This window comes from Typopeltis vanoorti, chromosome 7 (assembly GCF_054136105.1).
Source record: "Typopeltis vanoorti isolate ZY-2024b chromosome 7, IOZ_Tvanoo_1.0, whole genome shotgun sequence".
Classification (NCBI taxonomy): Eukaryota; Metazoa; Arthropoda; class Arachnida; order Uropygi; family Thelyphonidae; genus Typopeltis; species Typopeltis vanoorti.
Genome location: NC_143555.1, coordinates 42,907,538 through 42,926,526, shown reverse-complemented (window position 1 = coordinate 42,926,526; position 18,989 = coordinate 42,907,538). Strand labels below are relative to the sequence as shown.

The window sequence follows — 18,989 nt, the reverse complement described above, 5'->3', positions numbered from 1 at the left end:
CACTCAATTAAAATATATTGGCCTAATCGTCTTCGTTGCCTCGTCCATAATCCTAAGCGGTCCAAACCCTTCTTTTAGACAATTTTTAGATTAGAAAAGCTACGATAACATACTTTAAGAACCATTTCGAAGGAAAATTGTTCCATGTAAGCCGAATCTAGTTCTTGATTTACTGACACGATCTAATTTTGAAATTATGAAGCACGATATATAATCATGGAAATAAGAAAAGCAAATTTACATGACTGAAAAATATACGCTTGACGCTTTGGAGAGGACCGACGATTTAATACGCACCGGGAGGCAATGTGGAAAAGTGTTATCCTTTAAGGATGATTCCCAAGTATCGTGGCATGCATTTTATCAAAATGTTACCTAATACAGCACTGGTAGAATCTTGGGGGTGTTTAGAAACTAACAGAAATCTATTACGATCAGACTTGAGTGTGAACTGCTGCAAGTGGTAAAAAGTTGATAAATGTTTATCAAGTTACAAGATTTTAAACAGAAATTCGTGGTCTTTTATGATTGGGTATACATAACAGTTTCAGATCTGTTTTACAGCGCCACTATTATTGGGTATATTTTTCTGGTCGCTATCGCTGAGCTAAGGTTTTTTTTATTATTGTTAGTCCCTTCCCGTCCCAAATTGTAAGAGATAATCAATCCACACCTCAAAAATAACATCAACAGTGTGTCCTACGTTTTTAATGAATTCAGTTGAACGCCTTGCTTTATAGCGCTTATTAAACCAAAGAATTGTGTCTGGCTTATTATATGTTAATAATCTGTCTAAAGAACTCTTAAATGATCATTAATAATTATGTTGCAGAGTGTCATCATCAGGCTCATCCTGTTGCCGCCAATCCGCATGCTTCGTTTTCCCTGTGGGCAATAATCATTTTGCTTCTCCTGCAAGCAACGCTATTTAGTTCTCTTATTTATAATAAACTACAAAAAAGAAATCAAACTTAATTCTTGCTTTGTTTAGTGTTAGAATGTTGCTTTAGATGCCAAGAATTATTGTGGAACTTACTAAGCACTCCGAATTGCCATGTTTGGATAGATGACAGTTACATCATTGCTTACGACATCAACTTATTGAATATCCGAGTTTGAAATTTTTTCAATTAGATAATGGTTTAAAAACCTAGCTTGGGATAATCAAGCGTTTCATTTCCATATAATAGATTTAGCTAACCCATTTGAACATTCTTAATGTTACATTTCTTTGCATTAAATGTGGCAAATCCACATTTAATGCAAAGAAATGACTGAAGAAAGAAATTAAGACTGAAAACACACATGGTCAACATGTGTTTTCAGTCTTAATTTCCCCATGGCTGCAGGTCGCAAAGATTCCAACTTTCTGTATTCCAAGCCAATCTCCATTTCCCTCCTCCTGACTTCAATATAGGATCCTCCCATCTCCTAAGTGGTCCACCAGATTTTTTTTACGTGTGGGATAATAACCAGCCTGTTATTCTCGAAGTTCATCTATTTTCTTTCAAACTGCATGCGACATGTCCTGCCTACTTTTTTTGTTGTTGTCATAGCTACTATCACATCTTTGAATCCAGATTGTTTTTCGTTATTTCAGTGTGCCATATATGATCTTTCTTGCTTATGTTACACACTTTTCTTTCTACTACTTTTTTGGGTTGTTATACCTGTAGATAATAATGTATAATTCTTAAAATTACAATGTTTTCAATAAAAGATGCGTTTCTTTTCTGAAGGCAGATCACTTTTTGTTGCTTTCTTTCTTCCAGAAAACTTGTTTTTCTCACAAAAACAGGCAAATTGGATAAAAGAAGACACACACAATTAGCAATAATATATTGGCCATGTAGACTTAGCTGCTTCTATTACAATTCCAACCACCAACATCTTTCTTCCGCCAATTTGTCGGGGAGGGAAAAAAAAACGCAAATTATTTAAGATGAGATGCGAAACAGTATTTGAAAACCAAGAATGACTTAAAACTCTCAACGAAACAAAATCAAGTTTTATGTTACGGCTAAGCCTACTTGTGATTCATGATGGAGATGAATTGTGACTACTCCTTAGTTACTTGAAACAGATGAGATGCGTCAGGTTACAAGAAGATTTTTTCCTTTATATTTAAATGAAGAGGGTTAGTAAAATAGTGGAACATTGATCCCATAGAAAAAGTCTTAATTTTTACCATTGAATGCAATTTTTTTTACATTTTCATTTGGTTTCTTTTTGATAGAACACTGAAGTTACCGTGTGAAGAGAAGAATGAATATAATTTTACATGAAGGCAGTCACTTATTGGCCGCTGAGACTTCATCTCAAAGTGAACGAGATGTTCAGACGCGCACTTGGTTCTAGTTGAATGATAATTTATTGTCCTCGAAGAGTTTTTTAAAACTGAACTGGAAGTATAAACTCTAATCGAAAAATAAGTTTGAATAAAAAGGTCTTCATGTTCGTCATACTTAGCGCTTGAATTTAATTTTGAAGATATTTTTATGAAGCGTCTAAAATATTTTTTAAAATGAAGTTAGCTGGAAGAAAAAATTCAAGTAGAACAACAAAAAACTGTTAAGGCGGTTTACATAAAACTATGAAGAAGGGTGAAGTTTGTCTTCAGAGGGAAAAAATAACCGTTCGGCTGTGAAGACATTTGACAGCGGATATTTTTAAGCACCTAATAGTTCGAAATATATTTAAAAAAAAAAAAAAAAACCTAATTAAATATCCTTTATCGTTACAGTTTTGAACGTTCAGTTTAGTAATTTGTAATAATTAGTGTATTTTAAATTAAAAAAAAACTAATCTATTCAGCCCTCAATACGCAGAGATTTTAGGATCAAAACTGTTCTAAACGTTATTTTGCTTTTTGGACGGAATTCGAACCCAAGCCTTTCCAATCAGGGTCACATGTAACACCATTCTTTTGATGGTATTACCAAGCCTGTTCTGTTAGAACATGCGTCCAAATTACAATAACTCTGTATTCTACTGACGCCGATTTCAGCCCTATGAAATAGCTGACCCCCCTCCCTGATTGAGATTAAGATCCACGGATCTTAATCTCATCAAGGAAGAGAAGAAATTTGTCTCGCAGAACACACTCACTTCAACAGTCAGTGCACTTATCTCGTTGGCTTAACAATTCGACATTAATTAGAATTGATCTTTAACTCTCTTAGCCTACTTCTTGGAAAAAAGCGTCTGACGTTTCACTATTTACGGGTAGCCTGATTTCGGCGAGCCTTGATTCTTAGCAACATTTAGCTGTAATCAGAGATATACGTAACAATGTTGTTAACAACAAGATCAGTCATATTTTATTTCTGTTTCTCTTGTCAGACAATTGATTCAATGGTGTGATTTTGAGTAACAAAATGTATTATAGTGACAATTCTGCTATAACAAGGAACTCATGCATTACAAAAGCAAATATTTACAGCTAAATAAGTTAGTACTAACTTAATACTGCATATGAAACAAACTGGATTACTTCAGGAATAATAAAAATATTTATTTGTACTCAGCACTGTTTTTTTAATGTTACTTAGACTTATTGATATTACATAAATTGCCTATGATATTAAACAAAACTGTTCAAGTATAGCACAATCGATCCATGGAAGCCCAAGGCACGTGCTCAGATGAATGGAGATTATTCTGAAATGACTCAAAGAGGGGTTTGCTTAATTTCGAAATGTCTTCAGGAACTTGCACTCCAACCGCTGATACATAAGATATGCGTGACGCTACGATAAATATTTAACTAGTTTATAGCGTCTGTTTTTTTAAGGAGGGGTCGTGCTTTACCCCAACAGACCAATCACAACTCTCGATGTGCATTGTATGTTTGTGTGGTCGATTACTTTCCAGTTCTGATAATTGGATTTTGTTCGTGCACAGCGCTGTCCCCCTCGATGTATAAAAAGTATCTGGTGGTGTAATTACGTGGCTGAAGCCTCAGTAGTTTGCGAATACCCCCGCTGCATTACGCTATTCTATCCCATCCCCAGCGATAGGACAAAGATGGGATGCATGCTGTGTGGAACCACTTCAGCGAGCTCCCAGCACTTGAAGAGATGGCCTGTTTGAAGGCGAGCTTGATAAATTAGGCACCTGTCATTAGCAGCCGGGCGCGAGGAATAGTGGCTAGGAGGTGGCACTGATGTTCATTACAAGCAGCAAGTAGGCTGTCATCGCCACCTGACTCGATCTCTGCAGTCTCAAGCACTATTGTGACGTAAAGAGCACGAACCACTGAGATAGCTCGGACAACGATAACAGCTGGAACATTATAAATGCACCACAACTAGTGTTGTAAAAGGCCTGCCTTTCTCTGTCTTCTCTTTTCACAAACACGTGCACACAGCAGTTTCTATAAACCGCATCTCGTATACTTCATGAAAACATGCAGAGAATATTTTTGCAAACTGTACACGAGAAAAATACAGCCAAAGAGCGTGCCAGCTACAACCGATTGCTTGACAATGGAAATGGTGCGCATTGCCTCAACTATTCATCTCGCGACAGCCTCGTTGTCGCTAGCAGCGAGAAAGAGGGAGGAGCTCGTTAGATATTCATAAAAGGTTGCTTAGTATTTAATACGTTCTTTATAAAAGCTCCAAAAAGAATATTCATACTCTGGTAGATTAATATTACTTCGGTTAGAATCGCATGCATGTGAAAAGTTTAGGATGCTAGCGCCCTCTTTCGTTCACATTTGTAAACATGAAAATACGAGTAGGTATATATGTATTGTAAAATTGACTGTAATAATAAGCTATGTTAATCTTTCCGTTCGGCTTTGCAAGCATTGTAATTAAGACATCGACATTTAAATATTTCTGAACTGAATGTAGATATTGAACAAGTGTCCCCTTTGAGAAATAAAGTGGAATAAGAGAAGGTTTACACGCTATGATAGACATAACGAGAGCTATTGATATTATTCTTCCAATGCTGAATTAAATGGCTTCCATGGGACAGTTTCATTGTCCACGAGACAATGCATGATAATTTTATTAAAGGAAATTTGAGTTAGTTAGGCAAGTACAGGAGACTCTTCTGCTGCACAGCATCCATTGCCTTTTACGATAGGTTGTCGTCCACTGTTGCCCCGACACCGAAACGGAGGTCACCCTCGATCGCTGTCTCTCGCCTTCGCTGCGATGACGTTCGATTTCCCTTGATGGAATAAATGAGGTATGAAAGCAGCAAAAGCGGAGAGAGAGCAGCCAAGTGAAACGCTACATTAATGGCAGAAGGGGAGGTGTGTGTGGGGGGGAAGGTACGAGGATCGAGTCTGTGTGTGTGACGTGTCTGGGAAAGATGTCAAGATCACGGCTGAAGAATTATAGGGTCCCTGTTGTAGGGGGACCATGTTCGAAGCCTATCTGAACCCCCCCCCTCCCTCCAGTAGCTAGCAATTTCGGAGTACTCTAATATTCTGTTTCATAATATATTCTCATTGTAAATAGATTTGGGGGCTTCCCCCATTTTCCCAGTGCGAGTTTCTGTTGGTTGAGTGGTTCTTGAACAGCCATTCCTCATGACACGGAGACTAAAATCCTCTCTTGTTTTCCATACGAACACGGAAATATGCTACGCTGATGACGTCATTTTAAAACACCCTAGTTTGTTCCAAAAGCAGGATCATTTAATGGACACCTCTGTCTGGCGATGGTGATAATGTATAATAACCTCATGCTTTGAGTGCTCTAATTCGGCCTTGCCTGTCACCGGAAGTTGAGCAACTTAACCGGAAAGGATTGTTATTTGTTAAAGGAGCATCTGGTCCAGGTATTCTAAAATATTAAAATAAAAGATTGTCACCCAAAGCGGGGAGAAAGATTCAAATGTTACGGCAAACATTTCCCTAGTAAAAAATAAACTTAGTTGATCTCGAAGTTTTTTGTTTTTTTTTCTCAGTCCATGGAAGTTGAGACTTTCATCATGTGGTCGATATTAGCATGTCAACACACCGACTTCCCCTTACCCAAAACACATATCGATATCACTCCTGTGTTCAGTGACCTCACTATCTGCCAAATCTTTTGATAGCTGCGATCAATCACCTCCAGGTTTGTATTTCTGACTGTTCATATTGCTTGAACTTCGTATATTTATTCAATTAGTATACAAATGTTCTGGTTCTAGACCAGAACACGCATTAATTACATCTACAAATAAGTTTTTATCAACTGATTTGAAGCTTTTTTTATTTTGCATTAGTCATCTTTCGTGTGTATTTTGTATTCTTTGGTTTACGCACAAACTAACATTTGACTGTTTTTACATCTTGTTGATATTGGGCATCTACTGAGGCATATCTCCTAACACGCAAACAACTATGAAAATTTAATTGGCTGTCTTTTAAAAGTATTTCTTGGGAAAGCTGAATGCTAATTATTTGGATCGAATGACCATAAATGAGCGAATGTTGAATTGTGATGGGAGACTGTACCATGAGATGCACACATGCTAAGTTGTAAAAAATCTCTTGTAATGTAGAGTTTATTTAAGAAAGAATTGAAATTTTCATATACTTTATTTTAATATCGGCGTAGAAGACTGAGTGTAGCTCTTGAATATATATATATATATATCATAACTATGTTAGTCTTTTTGTATTTTACAGATTTTAAACGGCTTAAAATTATTTTTTTTTTTGCCAACAAACTGTAAGCAGAAAAAAGAAAAAAAAAATTATTGCTAACAAAACTAAACTTGTTTAGCTAGGCCTACACTGTTCACTAAACATATACGACTACATAATTTCCTCATATGAATAAACCTGTTTGCTCTCAGCAGTGGGTATTCATGTCTTTTAAGCACATTTTCCCTGTTACTATTCAATTTGTATAATCTCAAACACAAACCCTTTCACTCTGACGTTGGAATCCATTTTTTTCCCCCTTTTCTTAACTCTGAAAGATTCTTTTGTGACATCTACAAAGAAAGACTTTTTCCACGCACGGCCAAATTAACAAAATATTGCTGACTTCCTCTTTGACGATCCGAAATTACCATTTTTACAGTACGTGCTTACGAAGCACAAATTTTCCGACTTTGAACGTCCTTAGTTCGAGGGTAGATATTTAGAAACACGTTATCTCAGTCACACATCATGGGGGAGGGAGGGAAGATGGTCCCTCGAATTTCTGCGTTTCTCAGCGGAAAGAAGTGTTAAAAGAATTCTCATCATAAAATGAAATTGTCTTTGAACAAATCGATTTAAGAGCAGACGGACGTGGGATGGAGTAGGTAGTGAGAAACTGCTCGTCTATCGGACGCCATATGCTGCCTCTGCAGTGGCATGTAGCGGGTGGGGGGTGAGAGGGGATGGCGAGAGGATAAACTCGTTTTTATATCGACCAACAAAGTGGTTCCTATCGAACACACACGGACATTTAGGTAAAACAAGAGCATGCACCACACACACACGCACGTAGAGTTCTAGACAGAAGGCGTTTATCATTGAAGATTCGGCATTTGCGACAAGAAAATCTTTCGGTCTGTTTATTCACTTACACTTGTCTTGGAATGGGGGGGGGGTTTGTGTAACAAAAACCATGTGTGTAGGGAGGGAGATAGGGGCTTGAAAGGAGGATGCTGTTTGTTTGTGTGTGGGAACACTTGATTTGTTCTGATTGGAAGAATGGTTTTGCGTTGTAAAAAGTTTGCTGGGATGAAATTGTGTGTCGAACTGGACCAAGGTTGCAATGTTATGTTGGGAAGACTGCGTTTTGTTGTTCATCGCCCATTAACTATAACAGTTCGTAAGAGGGGGTTTGCATCTAACACTAAGACAGGCTGGGATTGTGGCTAAGCTTTAAGGAAGTTCAATTTAGTATCTTCAGGCAATCATTTTATTTTTCAGACTCAAAAATGAGACCAAAGAAGTTCTTGGTGAGAAAGAAGCCTTTCAAGACATCAACTGAGTCGAAAAACCTTACCCAAGTCCATCAAGGAAAGGAAAAGAAAGAAAGCGCCCTTATAGGACGCGTTCATCATACCAAAGAAGTAAACGACACTTCTTTGGAGCAAGGAGACTAAAGACTCGCGCTCGGTGACATACCGGATTCAAAGAGCACACCCACATCCTAAAACTCAGGAAAAGAGAAATTCTGTGTCATGGAAAAGTCACGAGGAAGTCGGATGAGACTTCTGACGTCATCCTGTTACACAGTTATTTGGCGGCAGAGTGATCGGCTAGCCAAGTCGCCCGGATAGTGTACGGCGTCCTTCCGTTCCCCCACCCCGCCCCGGTTGGCGGGCAGTCCATCGGTCGCAACTGTCATCTATTCTCCAGTTCCCTCGTGCAATACGATGCTTCCTGTGTGTAGTCATGACCATTTGTCACCGGCAGCGGGAGGAAATCATCGGGCGCGCTATTGACGGAAGGCCAAAAAACTTCCTCTACCCACGACCGCCTTTGCGCCATCCGATTATCGACGACCTCTTGCCGTCCATGGGTAGCAATCTTGGTACGGTCGAGCTGCTTTCATACGGACAAGGCTACTGTCGGAACATGGAAGGATGACAGGCTAAATGGCCATCGGAGGCTTTCTGCGACAAAGAACGAAATGCATCGAAAATCACTGGCAGGTAATTTCATCCGTGGCGCCCGGACAGGCAGCGATTGTATCGTGTCACTTGGGCTTAACGCCGCCGATTTCTGAGCGCGTGTCATTGTTACGATTTTACTTATTTCGGATACATAATTTTTCGTCTATTGCGACTGACCAATGACGGTGACCTTTCTCTCCGTATCTTGCTTACGACTGTGCAGTTTTAAGGAACTCTCAGCAAAGGCCAAAGTTCGGTTCGATGCAGCACCTCGTTTTTGTTTTCTCCGTCAGAAGAGCGCTCACAAACAACTTTTTCACCGTAAAGACAAGCGTCGGAATAGCCAACTCCTTTTAGACTTAAAAGCAAGCCGGTGTTTCCTTTACGGTGTACGAAAAAAACACCGCAGCTTTTTTTTTCCTGCGAACTTCTGGTTGGCGGGAGAGGATACGTCGTTGACGTCTCCAAGGGATACAGCATCACTCTTTGTTTCTTGAGTGTGTGTACGAATGCTGCACGAGTTTTTATGTGGACAGCCATTTATTAGGTTAGGGAGTGGAGGGGAAGAAAAGCATCCGCTGGTCCCGCGTATGATAAACAGAAAAGTACACTGCAGTAGAAAATTATGAGGATCTGCTTCGGTTGACACCTTACGATGGCGAATAAGTAGCAGCTGTAACCGCCTGCTTTCCTCATGAAAGTACGGTACATTGATTACACCAACAGAGGAGCCTCATTTCTTGACTTGGGTAAGAGAGAGAACAGACTCTGATTTGTCTGTATGTGTGCAAGTACCTAACGTTACGATTTTTTTTTTTTTAATTTCAATTGTACCCTTCTTCCGATCATTGGTTTAGAAGGTGTTGCATTCTGTCTTGGTTGCGAACCTGCATCTTTAGTGCTGACTGTTTGCAGCACAGACAGATACCAGTAATATTTTCTGCATATTCACCCACATGAAAATCACAGTTGCTTCCGAGAAATTAAACGCACATTGGATCTAATGTATTAGAAGCGATACTTTTTGGGGAAACTTCCTTCTGCAAGACTGCGTATAGTTGGAATATTAGCAGGTTTACATAAGAATCATAATACGTGTCAGAGTGATGCATATAGAATAAAAACCGGAGTTTTCCTGAGGACCGTCTGTGGGGAAACTCCGGTTTTTATTTAATGTTTGCTTGAATAAACTATTGACCGTTATAGAGAAGTGTTTAAAATTGGAAGTGAAAATGAAGTTTTTTTTTTTTCTTTGTTTAAAGAGTGTAGAACAAATACTGATTTGAAGCATCAAGGGGAAACCTAACTGAAGAACTTTATTTCGTTGCTGTGAGTGCAACTGATGAAATATTTGGAGGATCTGTCGAAGTGCTAATCCTACACAAGTAAGAAAGGACATTCTCGCGAGGGTCTTTCGACAGCCGGTCGCTGTCCGCCGAGCAGTTGATTAGGGCAGCATTTTCTCTCTTCGCTACCCGAGGACATAATCACCTGCCGTCATTGCCCTAATGGCGTTTTGCTGCACTCCTCCGGTGCGCTGACCTGAGCCAAGAGTGACGGCCCTTTAGCTGTAATTACAGCGTTCCTCTCCGATCTGGGGATGGCACAAGGCATTACGACGCACCCACACACCACTACAGCGTCCCGGCGGGAGTCGTGGATCACAGTTACCCTCGCAATTTTCACGCTCCAAAGTTGCCCTATTTATGGAGAGGTAAGGTGTGGTCCCCCCCTCTCATCCCCCAGTGGGGACCGCTCACGGTAATTGTGTCTATTTGGCGCTGAGCAGCAAAGAGACTGTTGTAGAAATAATCAGGGGAAGTGTCTAAGTGCTAAAGAGACAAGGGGTGTGTGTGTGTGTGTGTGTGTTCGCTTCGGTAGACACGCAAACACACGCTACCCCTTAATGGTATCGTCCACTGGGCCATGTTTTCCTGCATGGTACTGATAAGTGGGTGTTAGCTGCATGTCAAAGTGCGAATCTTGACTTCATCGGTCGATAACAACAAAGCCTTTTAGTTCTGTTCTGAATCCGTGCTAGATTATTGCGTCTTATCTTCGCAGGGTCATCCTCCTTATTTAGTCGAATCCTATAACTCCGTTCTTCGGATGCGTCTTGTACTCGAAGCTTTCAGCTCTTGATCCATCCACATCATGTGATCACTCATGCGAGTTTGACGAGTTTCAACAATTGTAAAATCCTCTCATTGTTAGAAGATAAACTAAACAGTGTTAAGTTTGAGCTATGGCTTTTTAGATTGTTAGATTACATCATAGTCGGTCTTTAACGTATGGTAGAATGGAGTGATTGCTGCATCTCAGTCTATAAAATAGATTTTTATGAGGCTTGAAATGAATCGAAGATTTCACGTCATACCCAAACGGAAGTCCTACCTGTTTAAAATTTCATTGCGATGAATGGAACCAGTTCACGTTCTTGAAACTTGCGTGGAGGTTTTTCAGTGATAATGCCAACTACACCTGCCTTACAGGGAGTATAGCGATTTACGTTGACATACACCGTGTCAGAAAATTCTGACGCATTCCCAAACAAAAGCTATGAAGGATGAAACCGTGTGTTTTGCAAGAGTGGCGGGTGTGGAAGTCAACTCTATCACTCCCTTATTAATCATCAGCAGTTGCATCAGTCTTGGGACTGGTAGCTCAGCAGCAATTTCCTCCATTCCGCTCTGTCATTGGCTTTCTTTTTAACTTTCCCCCTCTATTTTGCCTTCAGTTATTCTTTTCACAAGTCCATCATGTCGAAGTATATGTCCAAACCACCTATCCCTTCTAATTTTGATCCATTTAACTAGAGTTCTTGTTTCATTTATCTCTCTCAGGACTTGTTTTATTTTTTTTCTGTCCATTTTTAATGTTCCTTCCAATTTTAGACGGGATTCGAACCCAGGTCTTTTCAACGAAGGTCACAGTCGTCGCCATACGTTTTTTTTTTTAAGAATATAGATATCATAAAGTAAATTAGCCAAAGTACGGCTCCACTTGGCCATGAAAACACCAAACATCTTATTGCGGGCAAAACATACATGTATATCGCCATCGGAAGTAATAATAATAACATTACTCTGATAGTAAATTAGATCTTGGAGAGGGGATGGGTGGGAAACAAATAGGACTAGTTTTCATGTTTTTTAATAAATGGCTGCCACCGTTTCTTGGTTGAACATTTGCGTCTAACCCATTTCACGCCAAGATGACTCGATGGAGACAATAACTTTTAACCAACTCGGTTTAATTTAAGCCGAGTGTCCCAGCAAAGCAACATAGTTATCATCAGCACGAGCTGCCATCCGACCCTCCCGTATACCGTAGCGTCTCCCAGTTAGAAGCCGGTGGCTCCGCAACATTAGCTGCCGAACTCATCATCTTTTACGATGTGCAACTTCTTCCCAGTTATTACTCGAATGGCACCGCTGAATAGGCCCCTACAGTAGGTCTAACGTCCACGCGCCCCGCCGCAAAGTGCCTACGTCTACCTTTGGTCGTTAAAGCAAACCACGTGTGTTTTGTAAATAATCCACTTGAGAAGTGGCAACAGCGAGGTGTGATGGCTGCTAAGTAGCTGTTGTGATGTTAACACACCCTCTCATCTTTACTGTCGGTTTACTAGATGGTTGTTTGAAATAGCAGAGGGCGCTCTTTACATACAACAGTAACCAAAACACCCTTTTAAGACGCGGTGCAGTCTTTTAATTACGCTAAACCAAATGCTGTTTCAGAAGGTTGCAGCTGTGATTATTTTTATTGAATTATTTAAATTCCGAATAATATAATAATGAAGTATTATGACGTCACAATGTAACTATTTAATACTAACAATTTATATTCTCTATTTTGGCAGACAAACCGCCTTTCTTCATGCAAAGGGTTTCTCCACATGAACCATACAGGGGGCACGCGTATGGAAAGATTCTTTGCATAATTTTCTCCTAAGCTGATATAGCAAAATTCCTATTTGCGTGAAATGAGATTGATAAAAAAAAAAATTACATCAAATTCAGGACGTACCGAAAAATAAAAGCACGCACGCAATGAATAATGTCCCTCATTATTTTTTTAGTACTCCTGTTAATGGCAAAACTGAAATATGCACAGTTCCGGAACTTCAATGACAGGTCAAACTGTTGTGAATTTTCCTCGTCAAATTGGAAATTTTTTTTTTTTTTTTTCTCTCTCCCTTTCGCAAATTCCTTCGGCACTACCTTCTTAAGGGGGTATATAAATTGGCGATCAATAACTGTTGTTACCACACGAAATGAGTGTATCTGGTATAATTGCATGCGGAAACGTGATCAATGTTTTTTGCCGAAACTCAATTCCGGAGTGGATCTGATAAAGAAAATCGACATTAAAAATTGTGTACGGGGCCGCCGCGTCGAGTGGAAATGCAAACAAATTTAACTAACATGCAGTCGAGGAAGGGTGGGGGGTCCCTTGCTTTGAAATTGTCTCATAATTTTCACTGGAATTCATAACCTCATCTGCGATAACCTTAAAGTTATTTAATTAAAGTATGAATGCGTCGACGGCGTCTTCATACGGAGTGTGGTGTTTAAAAACATTCTATAGCCATTTCCAGAATTTCCTGCCCGAGGGGTGAATGTGATCTACACCACTAATATTTTAGTGAGGGAGAGAGAGAGATAGATCGATTGGGAGAGGAAATTAAAGCTGTCCGTCAAACAGCAGGTAGATGCCGTCATGCCCGTAACGAAGCAGCGGCGAGGAGGAGACACACGACTGTGCGCTAAATAACCTCTTATCATAGATGCGCCGGATGGTGGATGGTAGGGGTAGGGCTGAATGGAAAATCCCCCCCCACACACACACACAGTGTCTCCCACCCCCGATAAACAGGGCCGTGTTTGACAGGTGAGATACGAAGGCTTTCTTCATTTACAACTAAACGTTATTTTTAAACTGCACGTGTGTAGTGGAGAGTTGAATTCTGAGCTCCATTTTAATAATGGGAATTGGTGACGTCACTGGTGTGCATTTTCACTTAAAAAAAACGATGATTTCACAATTTGTAAGTGTGTTGGTAAGTGAAGGGGAAAAAAAAAACAGTTTCAGAAGGTCACAGAGTAGTAAAGGGTCAAATTAAAATTGATGTCCTGGACTGGAATAGGTCGACTTTCGATGCAAACTCCGATATCTTTGAAAACATTCCTGTAATGAAAATGGAACCGAGCAGTCTCTCTTAAGTAAGTCGATGCTTTCTTACTAAACCTTGTAAATCATGCAAAAGGCCCGAGTGTTTACTTTGCTTCTGAACTTTAAAAGGAAACTTGCTTCTCAAGAACAAGATCTGCCGTAAAATTTCTTCGCATGTTCCACGCTTAAGGACCTGCTGCAATATTCAGCAGAATCCCCAAGAAATTTGCCATAATTCTTGAACTACACGAAGCAGAAAGTCTGGTCTCTCGAGTGGCGTGATTCTACTTCATTCTCCATGGCGCTTTCCGCCAGCCCTCCCGGTTCTACTTGGCTGCTTCTAGGAGGATGCTGGAACAGGTGGGTGGCTGTATTTATGGATCGCGCATAAAGTGAGAGAAAAAAAAGAAAAATTTACTGAGAACATTGTCTTCCACTAGATCATCTTGGTGAGAATACCCCATCAATCGTAACAGGCAGGCGTCCAACCCACACGCGGTTCCCTAGCGTTCTTCCCGCTGGGAGCAGCGAACTGCAAAATCAATACCTGCAGCTGCAATTACTGATTACCCGCATCAGGTCCAAATTATGAAAAATAACTCTGCGGCTCCCTCGAGTGCCATAAACTAAGCCTACTGTGACCACGGGTAGGGAAGCGGCACATTACTGTAAGTGATTTCTCCCGTTGCCATGGAGATGAGGGGGGCACGCGTCTTGTTTCTTATTTTCTGCCGCTGTAACCAAGGAGGTCGTTCCGCATGTTCAGGACCACGAAAACTGTGTGCTGTTACTCCGGGTCCGACCCTCCTGCGTTGAGCCATTTCCTAACATGAAAACCACCGACTTCGGTAATCAGTTTACCCAATGTATGGAGAAAGTGTTCCCGATGGCTGTGCTGGGTATAGCGGCCACAAAAGACCGATTAGAAAAGCTATTCTGTAGGAGGTCCCCCCCCCTTCCATTCATAAGCTGTATAGACACAGCGGACTTGGCAAATCCACAGAGATTTGATGCGTCTCTTATACATTATTCTGTAATAGTTCGCGCCTAATATGTAAAGTAAAAGGAAGGTAAATTGGTTTCTACAAATCACAACGTGGGACGCTTTAGTGCTATTTGCAGCACTGACAAAAAGAAAATTCCTTCTTGTGGTGGGGGAGTTAAGAAGAAGAGTGAAATAAAGTGAGTTTGCTCTATATTCAGAATCTTCGCAGTGGCATTACTGTGGCTCCCTCTTGAGGTGATCGCCATATTTATCTTACCAGAGTTTTTAGTATAAATGCATTTTAATTAAATATTCTCCCCCAAAAAAGTAACATTGCAAGTTTTAATAACTAATAAGACTATAAATTTGCGACATTACAATCTCTCCATTTAGGATTTCTTTAATAAATCCTAAATGGAGAGAAACCTGGAAGATAGGCCCAGAATTGCATTCATAGTATGACTTCGCTGAAAATTAAGTCTTCATGAAGCTATAAGTGGGTTTCTCTGAATCTTTTGAATTCTACGGTATGCAAAGGAGCCTGTATAAGCAACTAAACTATCCTTGTTTACGTCCTACAACAATCGGAGTGCCCTTAGACCTTTTTTTTTTTTTTTTTTTTGGTAAGAGCCTATAAGATCGGATATGAATCGGAAGTGTAACTGGAAACGTTTTAACTAGCTAACTATAACATAAAGTAATCAAGATGCGAAATATGATATCGTACAAGGGTTACGACTTATGTAGCTTGAACATCTTAAGATCATCAATCTAACACCTGCGAGGCATTTGGGAATTTTTTCTGAAACATAAAACCTCAGTTACTAAAAATTAGAGCCTACATCTGGAACACACTGGACTTTTAACATTAATTATCATCCTTGAGTTCGAGGATATTAACAACAATTAAACCAAGAATAATTCTATAAACAAAAATTGTCATTGTTAACGCTTTCAGATTAACAACAATAAGCTAACTGCTAACTAGGATTTGAACTTCTCATTGTTGCCAGAAACCGGAAGCGCGTTTTTTCTGTCGGATACATTCACGACATACATTTTATTACTTCGCTTATGATAACGAGAAGCTAAAAAAGTTGTTCAACCAAAACGCGCTCGCGCGCCTTCTCCTCCCACAGGCGTAATATCCTGAGAACGCATCTGAAATATATAAACATGCACAATTACACCGACATAGTACCCGATATTAGAAAAAGCAATGCTTTGTCTAGCTGTTGGAGAGGCCGTCACGGTTGGTACGAAACAAGAATTTGAAGAAGCATCAAAAATACGACCTGCGTGGCGTTAACGTCAAACTAATGGGGTACAGGGAGAAAATGAGGAAGCCACAGATGGTGTTAATGGAAGTGATCAGTATTCATCCGACCACGTGGGTTGAGAGAGGTGATAGGAGGAGGAAAAGGAGAAGACAAAAGTGGTGTTTTTTTATGTTTTTATTCTATGTATTTGTGCGGATCGATAAGGAACTAACTCTAAAGGCTTTTCTATCTGGTTATGTAAGCAGTGAGTGCTCCAAGTAGCAAAGAAATAATGAAATTAAAACGTTAATATCTAGATGTAAATAATTTTATTACAGATGTCCTGTTATATATCCAATATTTGCTTTTTATTCTAAGAGAATCTCCACAGAGACACGCGACTTATGCAATTGTTGAAATTGTGTTATTTGAAAAGCGAACTATTACAGATGTATACGTCTGCAGTCGAATTCACGTGAACGAGATGTAATTACAATTAGCATGAGGTGGCGCCATCTATTGCTTAATCATTACAGATGACTAAAAAAAAAAGTTAGTCGCAGATATTTTGGATAAACCAAATTAAGTGTGTTGGTAAGCACGAAGTTAGGCTTAAGAATTATTTAGGGAGTTTTAAGTATCAAATTAATTAATAAATTTACCTTTTTAAATAAGCACTTTAAAAAAATCCATTACGACATAAACAAAGAATAATAAGTTTTAGATAAATCAAAATTTGTTACAAGCTTATGAATAAATTGCGAGTTCAAATCAATGTTGCTTTTTCTAACTTTCTACCTTAATATTCGAAACTGAAACAGCAAAAAAGGACACTGGATCGTGAAATCAAACTACACCAACTGAAATTTTTAACGTCATTCGGTTTCAATGGTGATTTCTTCGCATTCAGGACCAGAAAACGGTAACTTGAAAGCAGCGGCTTCGTCTGCTATCCCTCATTCTTCATCGGTCACCAAATTAATGCATCCTTTGTGTTTTTCTGGCCAGGCATGAAACATAAATTACAAAATCAATACCCTCTAAATCCCAGGTAGAGCGAGGGTGGAATTAGACGTGTCTGGACCCATAAGCACAGAACAGCTCGTATCTCAGGCACAGACGCAGCCCTGATACGTACGAGCTCCACCGATCTTCTGCATAATTTACTCAGCCGCGTTATCTATTATTAATCCGGTAACGGCTGTGGAAGATTTCCTCAAGAAAAATTGTCAGGCGAATGGTCATAATGATTGAACAACTGAAGGCTTTGTCCGCAGCGGTTAGTCGGTGCGGCTTGCAGCGAACGCCCGTCTATCTCTGTCGTCTTATGTTTCATTAACTCTATTATCGTCTCCCAACCGTATTGCATTAAAACGTCCTTAAAACAGGCATTATGACATCCCCGAGGAACTCCATGGTAACGCTATTTATGACTGCTGATCACTCCGGGCTGCCGAATCAAAGTCGCATCATGGGGACGTAATTTTTCTCCTGCCCTGACGGTTTGAAGTCCTGCTCCAGGGTTAGATAAGCTCTCTTCCCTACCTCTGTCAGTCTCCACTGTGATGGGATTGGCCAGAGCACCTCCGGGAGAAAGTATTGGTGTCGTCCTGGCTCACCGTCATCGCAAGATAAGCGGTTTTCTTTCTTCCTTCTCTCTCCTTTTTTTTTTTTTTTTTCTCTCCCTGCTCAACTCTGAATACCTTCTAGATGCGTTGTTTAACGACATTTTATGCTAAAGTTGCCGAGAAAGTGCAATAATTTGTCTTGTGTTTTGAAACGATAAGCCACCTACTGTAGCTGCACACGATCACTTAGATGCTATTAAGCCTAGCGTGATTTATGGCCACCCCAGTCTGGCAAGTGATGACAAACCCTCCCTTCTATGTTTGTTGGTATAAAGTGTGGAGCCATGTAGGTCTGCTATCTGGTCCAGAGACAAGTATAAAGTGCGCGCTCTGCTTATAGCATTACTTGGAATTATTTGAACTTTTTTTTTCCCCTTTGCTTCGAGTGGAAAGACAAAACTTTGCGTGCACAAGAAGAGGATCCAATTATTATAAATTACCGTATACTGTCAGGGAGGAACAGGAAGATGGAGAGCTAAACTGATGACGCACAAAATTACTACACTATCATTGTTCCCATGAAGAGCTTTGTTCTACGTAACAATAGTTAAACAATGTATCGCATGTTAATTCTTTTCTGTATACTAACATTATTATAAATCCTTTCCTAGTAGTTTTAATTGGTTATTCTCTTCTCTTTATAGGTTTATTAATGCCAGGAGAAGAATTGTGCAGCCGATGATTGACCAGTCCAATCGAGCTGGTAAGTGCAACTGTAAAAAGTTGAATTTATTTCAGTAGTGAGCAGTAAGAGCGCATGCCCAACAATATCTTTATTTTCTTTGACATCAAGAAATGGAAAAACCTAATCCAAGATTGCTCTCATTCTTTTCTTGACTTCAACAAAGATCCGGTATTATTTTTGCACATCTTTTAAGATATGTGAGAGGACAACTGGAGATTTTTTTTTTTTTTAATAAGAGGGTTATTTCGATCTCTTCTAGATATGTTAAGACAAAGCAGGTGACTTGGCATCTTTATCGTGATGATTTCCAAAGATACTGGCTTCCCCACAAATGAAAAGAAGAGAAAGAAATATTAAACTAAGAATTGAGTGAATAATAATGCATCAGTTTCTGGATTTGATATTGGCCATCAATCTCTTGTTCGATTAAAGAGAAATCAACTAATTATGTTTCCTTTTAAGGTGTGAATTAGAGGAAGGTTACAACGTATAATTCAAGCCATCAGCTTGCTTACAAGGCTTACTGGAGACCTCTGTTTTTCCTGTCTACCGGCAGCCTTTCATTGGGACTTGTACCACAAGCAGGATGGATCGCCTTTCACTATAATTCATTGCACGGATTAGTTAATTATAATATTATTACTTCACCACTTTTTTTTTTATTAAGGAAGCTCCAATAAAGTGTTGAA

At 39.7% G+C, this 18,989-nt stretch overlaps 1 protein-coding gene across 4 annotated transcripts in view; it reads left to right on the top strand.

Moving 5' to 3' along the window:
• Window positions 1-18,989, top strand: part of LOC150104629 (homeobox protein Meis1-like) — a 156,607-nt gene that overhangs the window by 121,894 nt on the left and 15,724 nt on the right. For all 4 annotated transcript variants that reach the window (XM_090395231.1, XM_090395233.1, XM_090395232.1 and 1 more), the window contains exon 9: window positions 18,260-18,318. In XM_090395231.1, coding sequence (XP_090251357.1) covers window positions 18,260-18,318 — 59 coding nt within the window. The remainder of the gene's footprint in view (window positions 1-18,259; window positions 18,319-18,989) is intronic.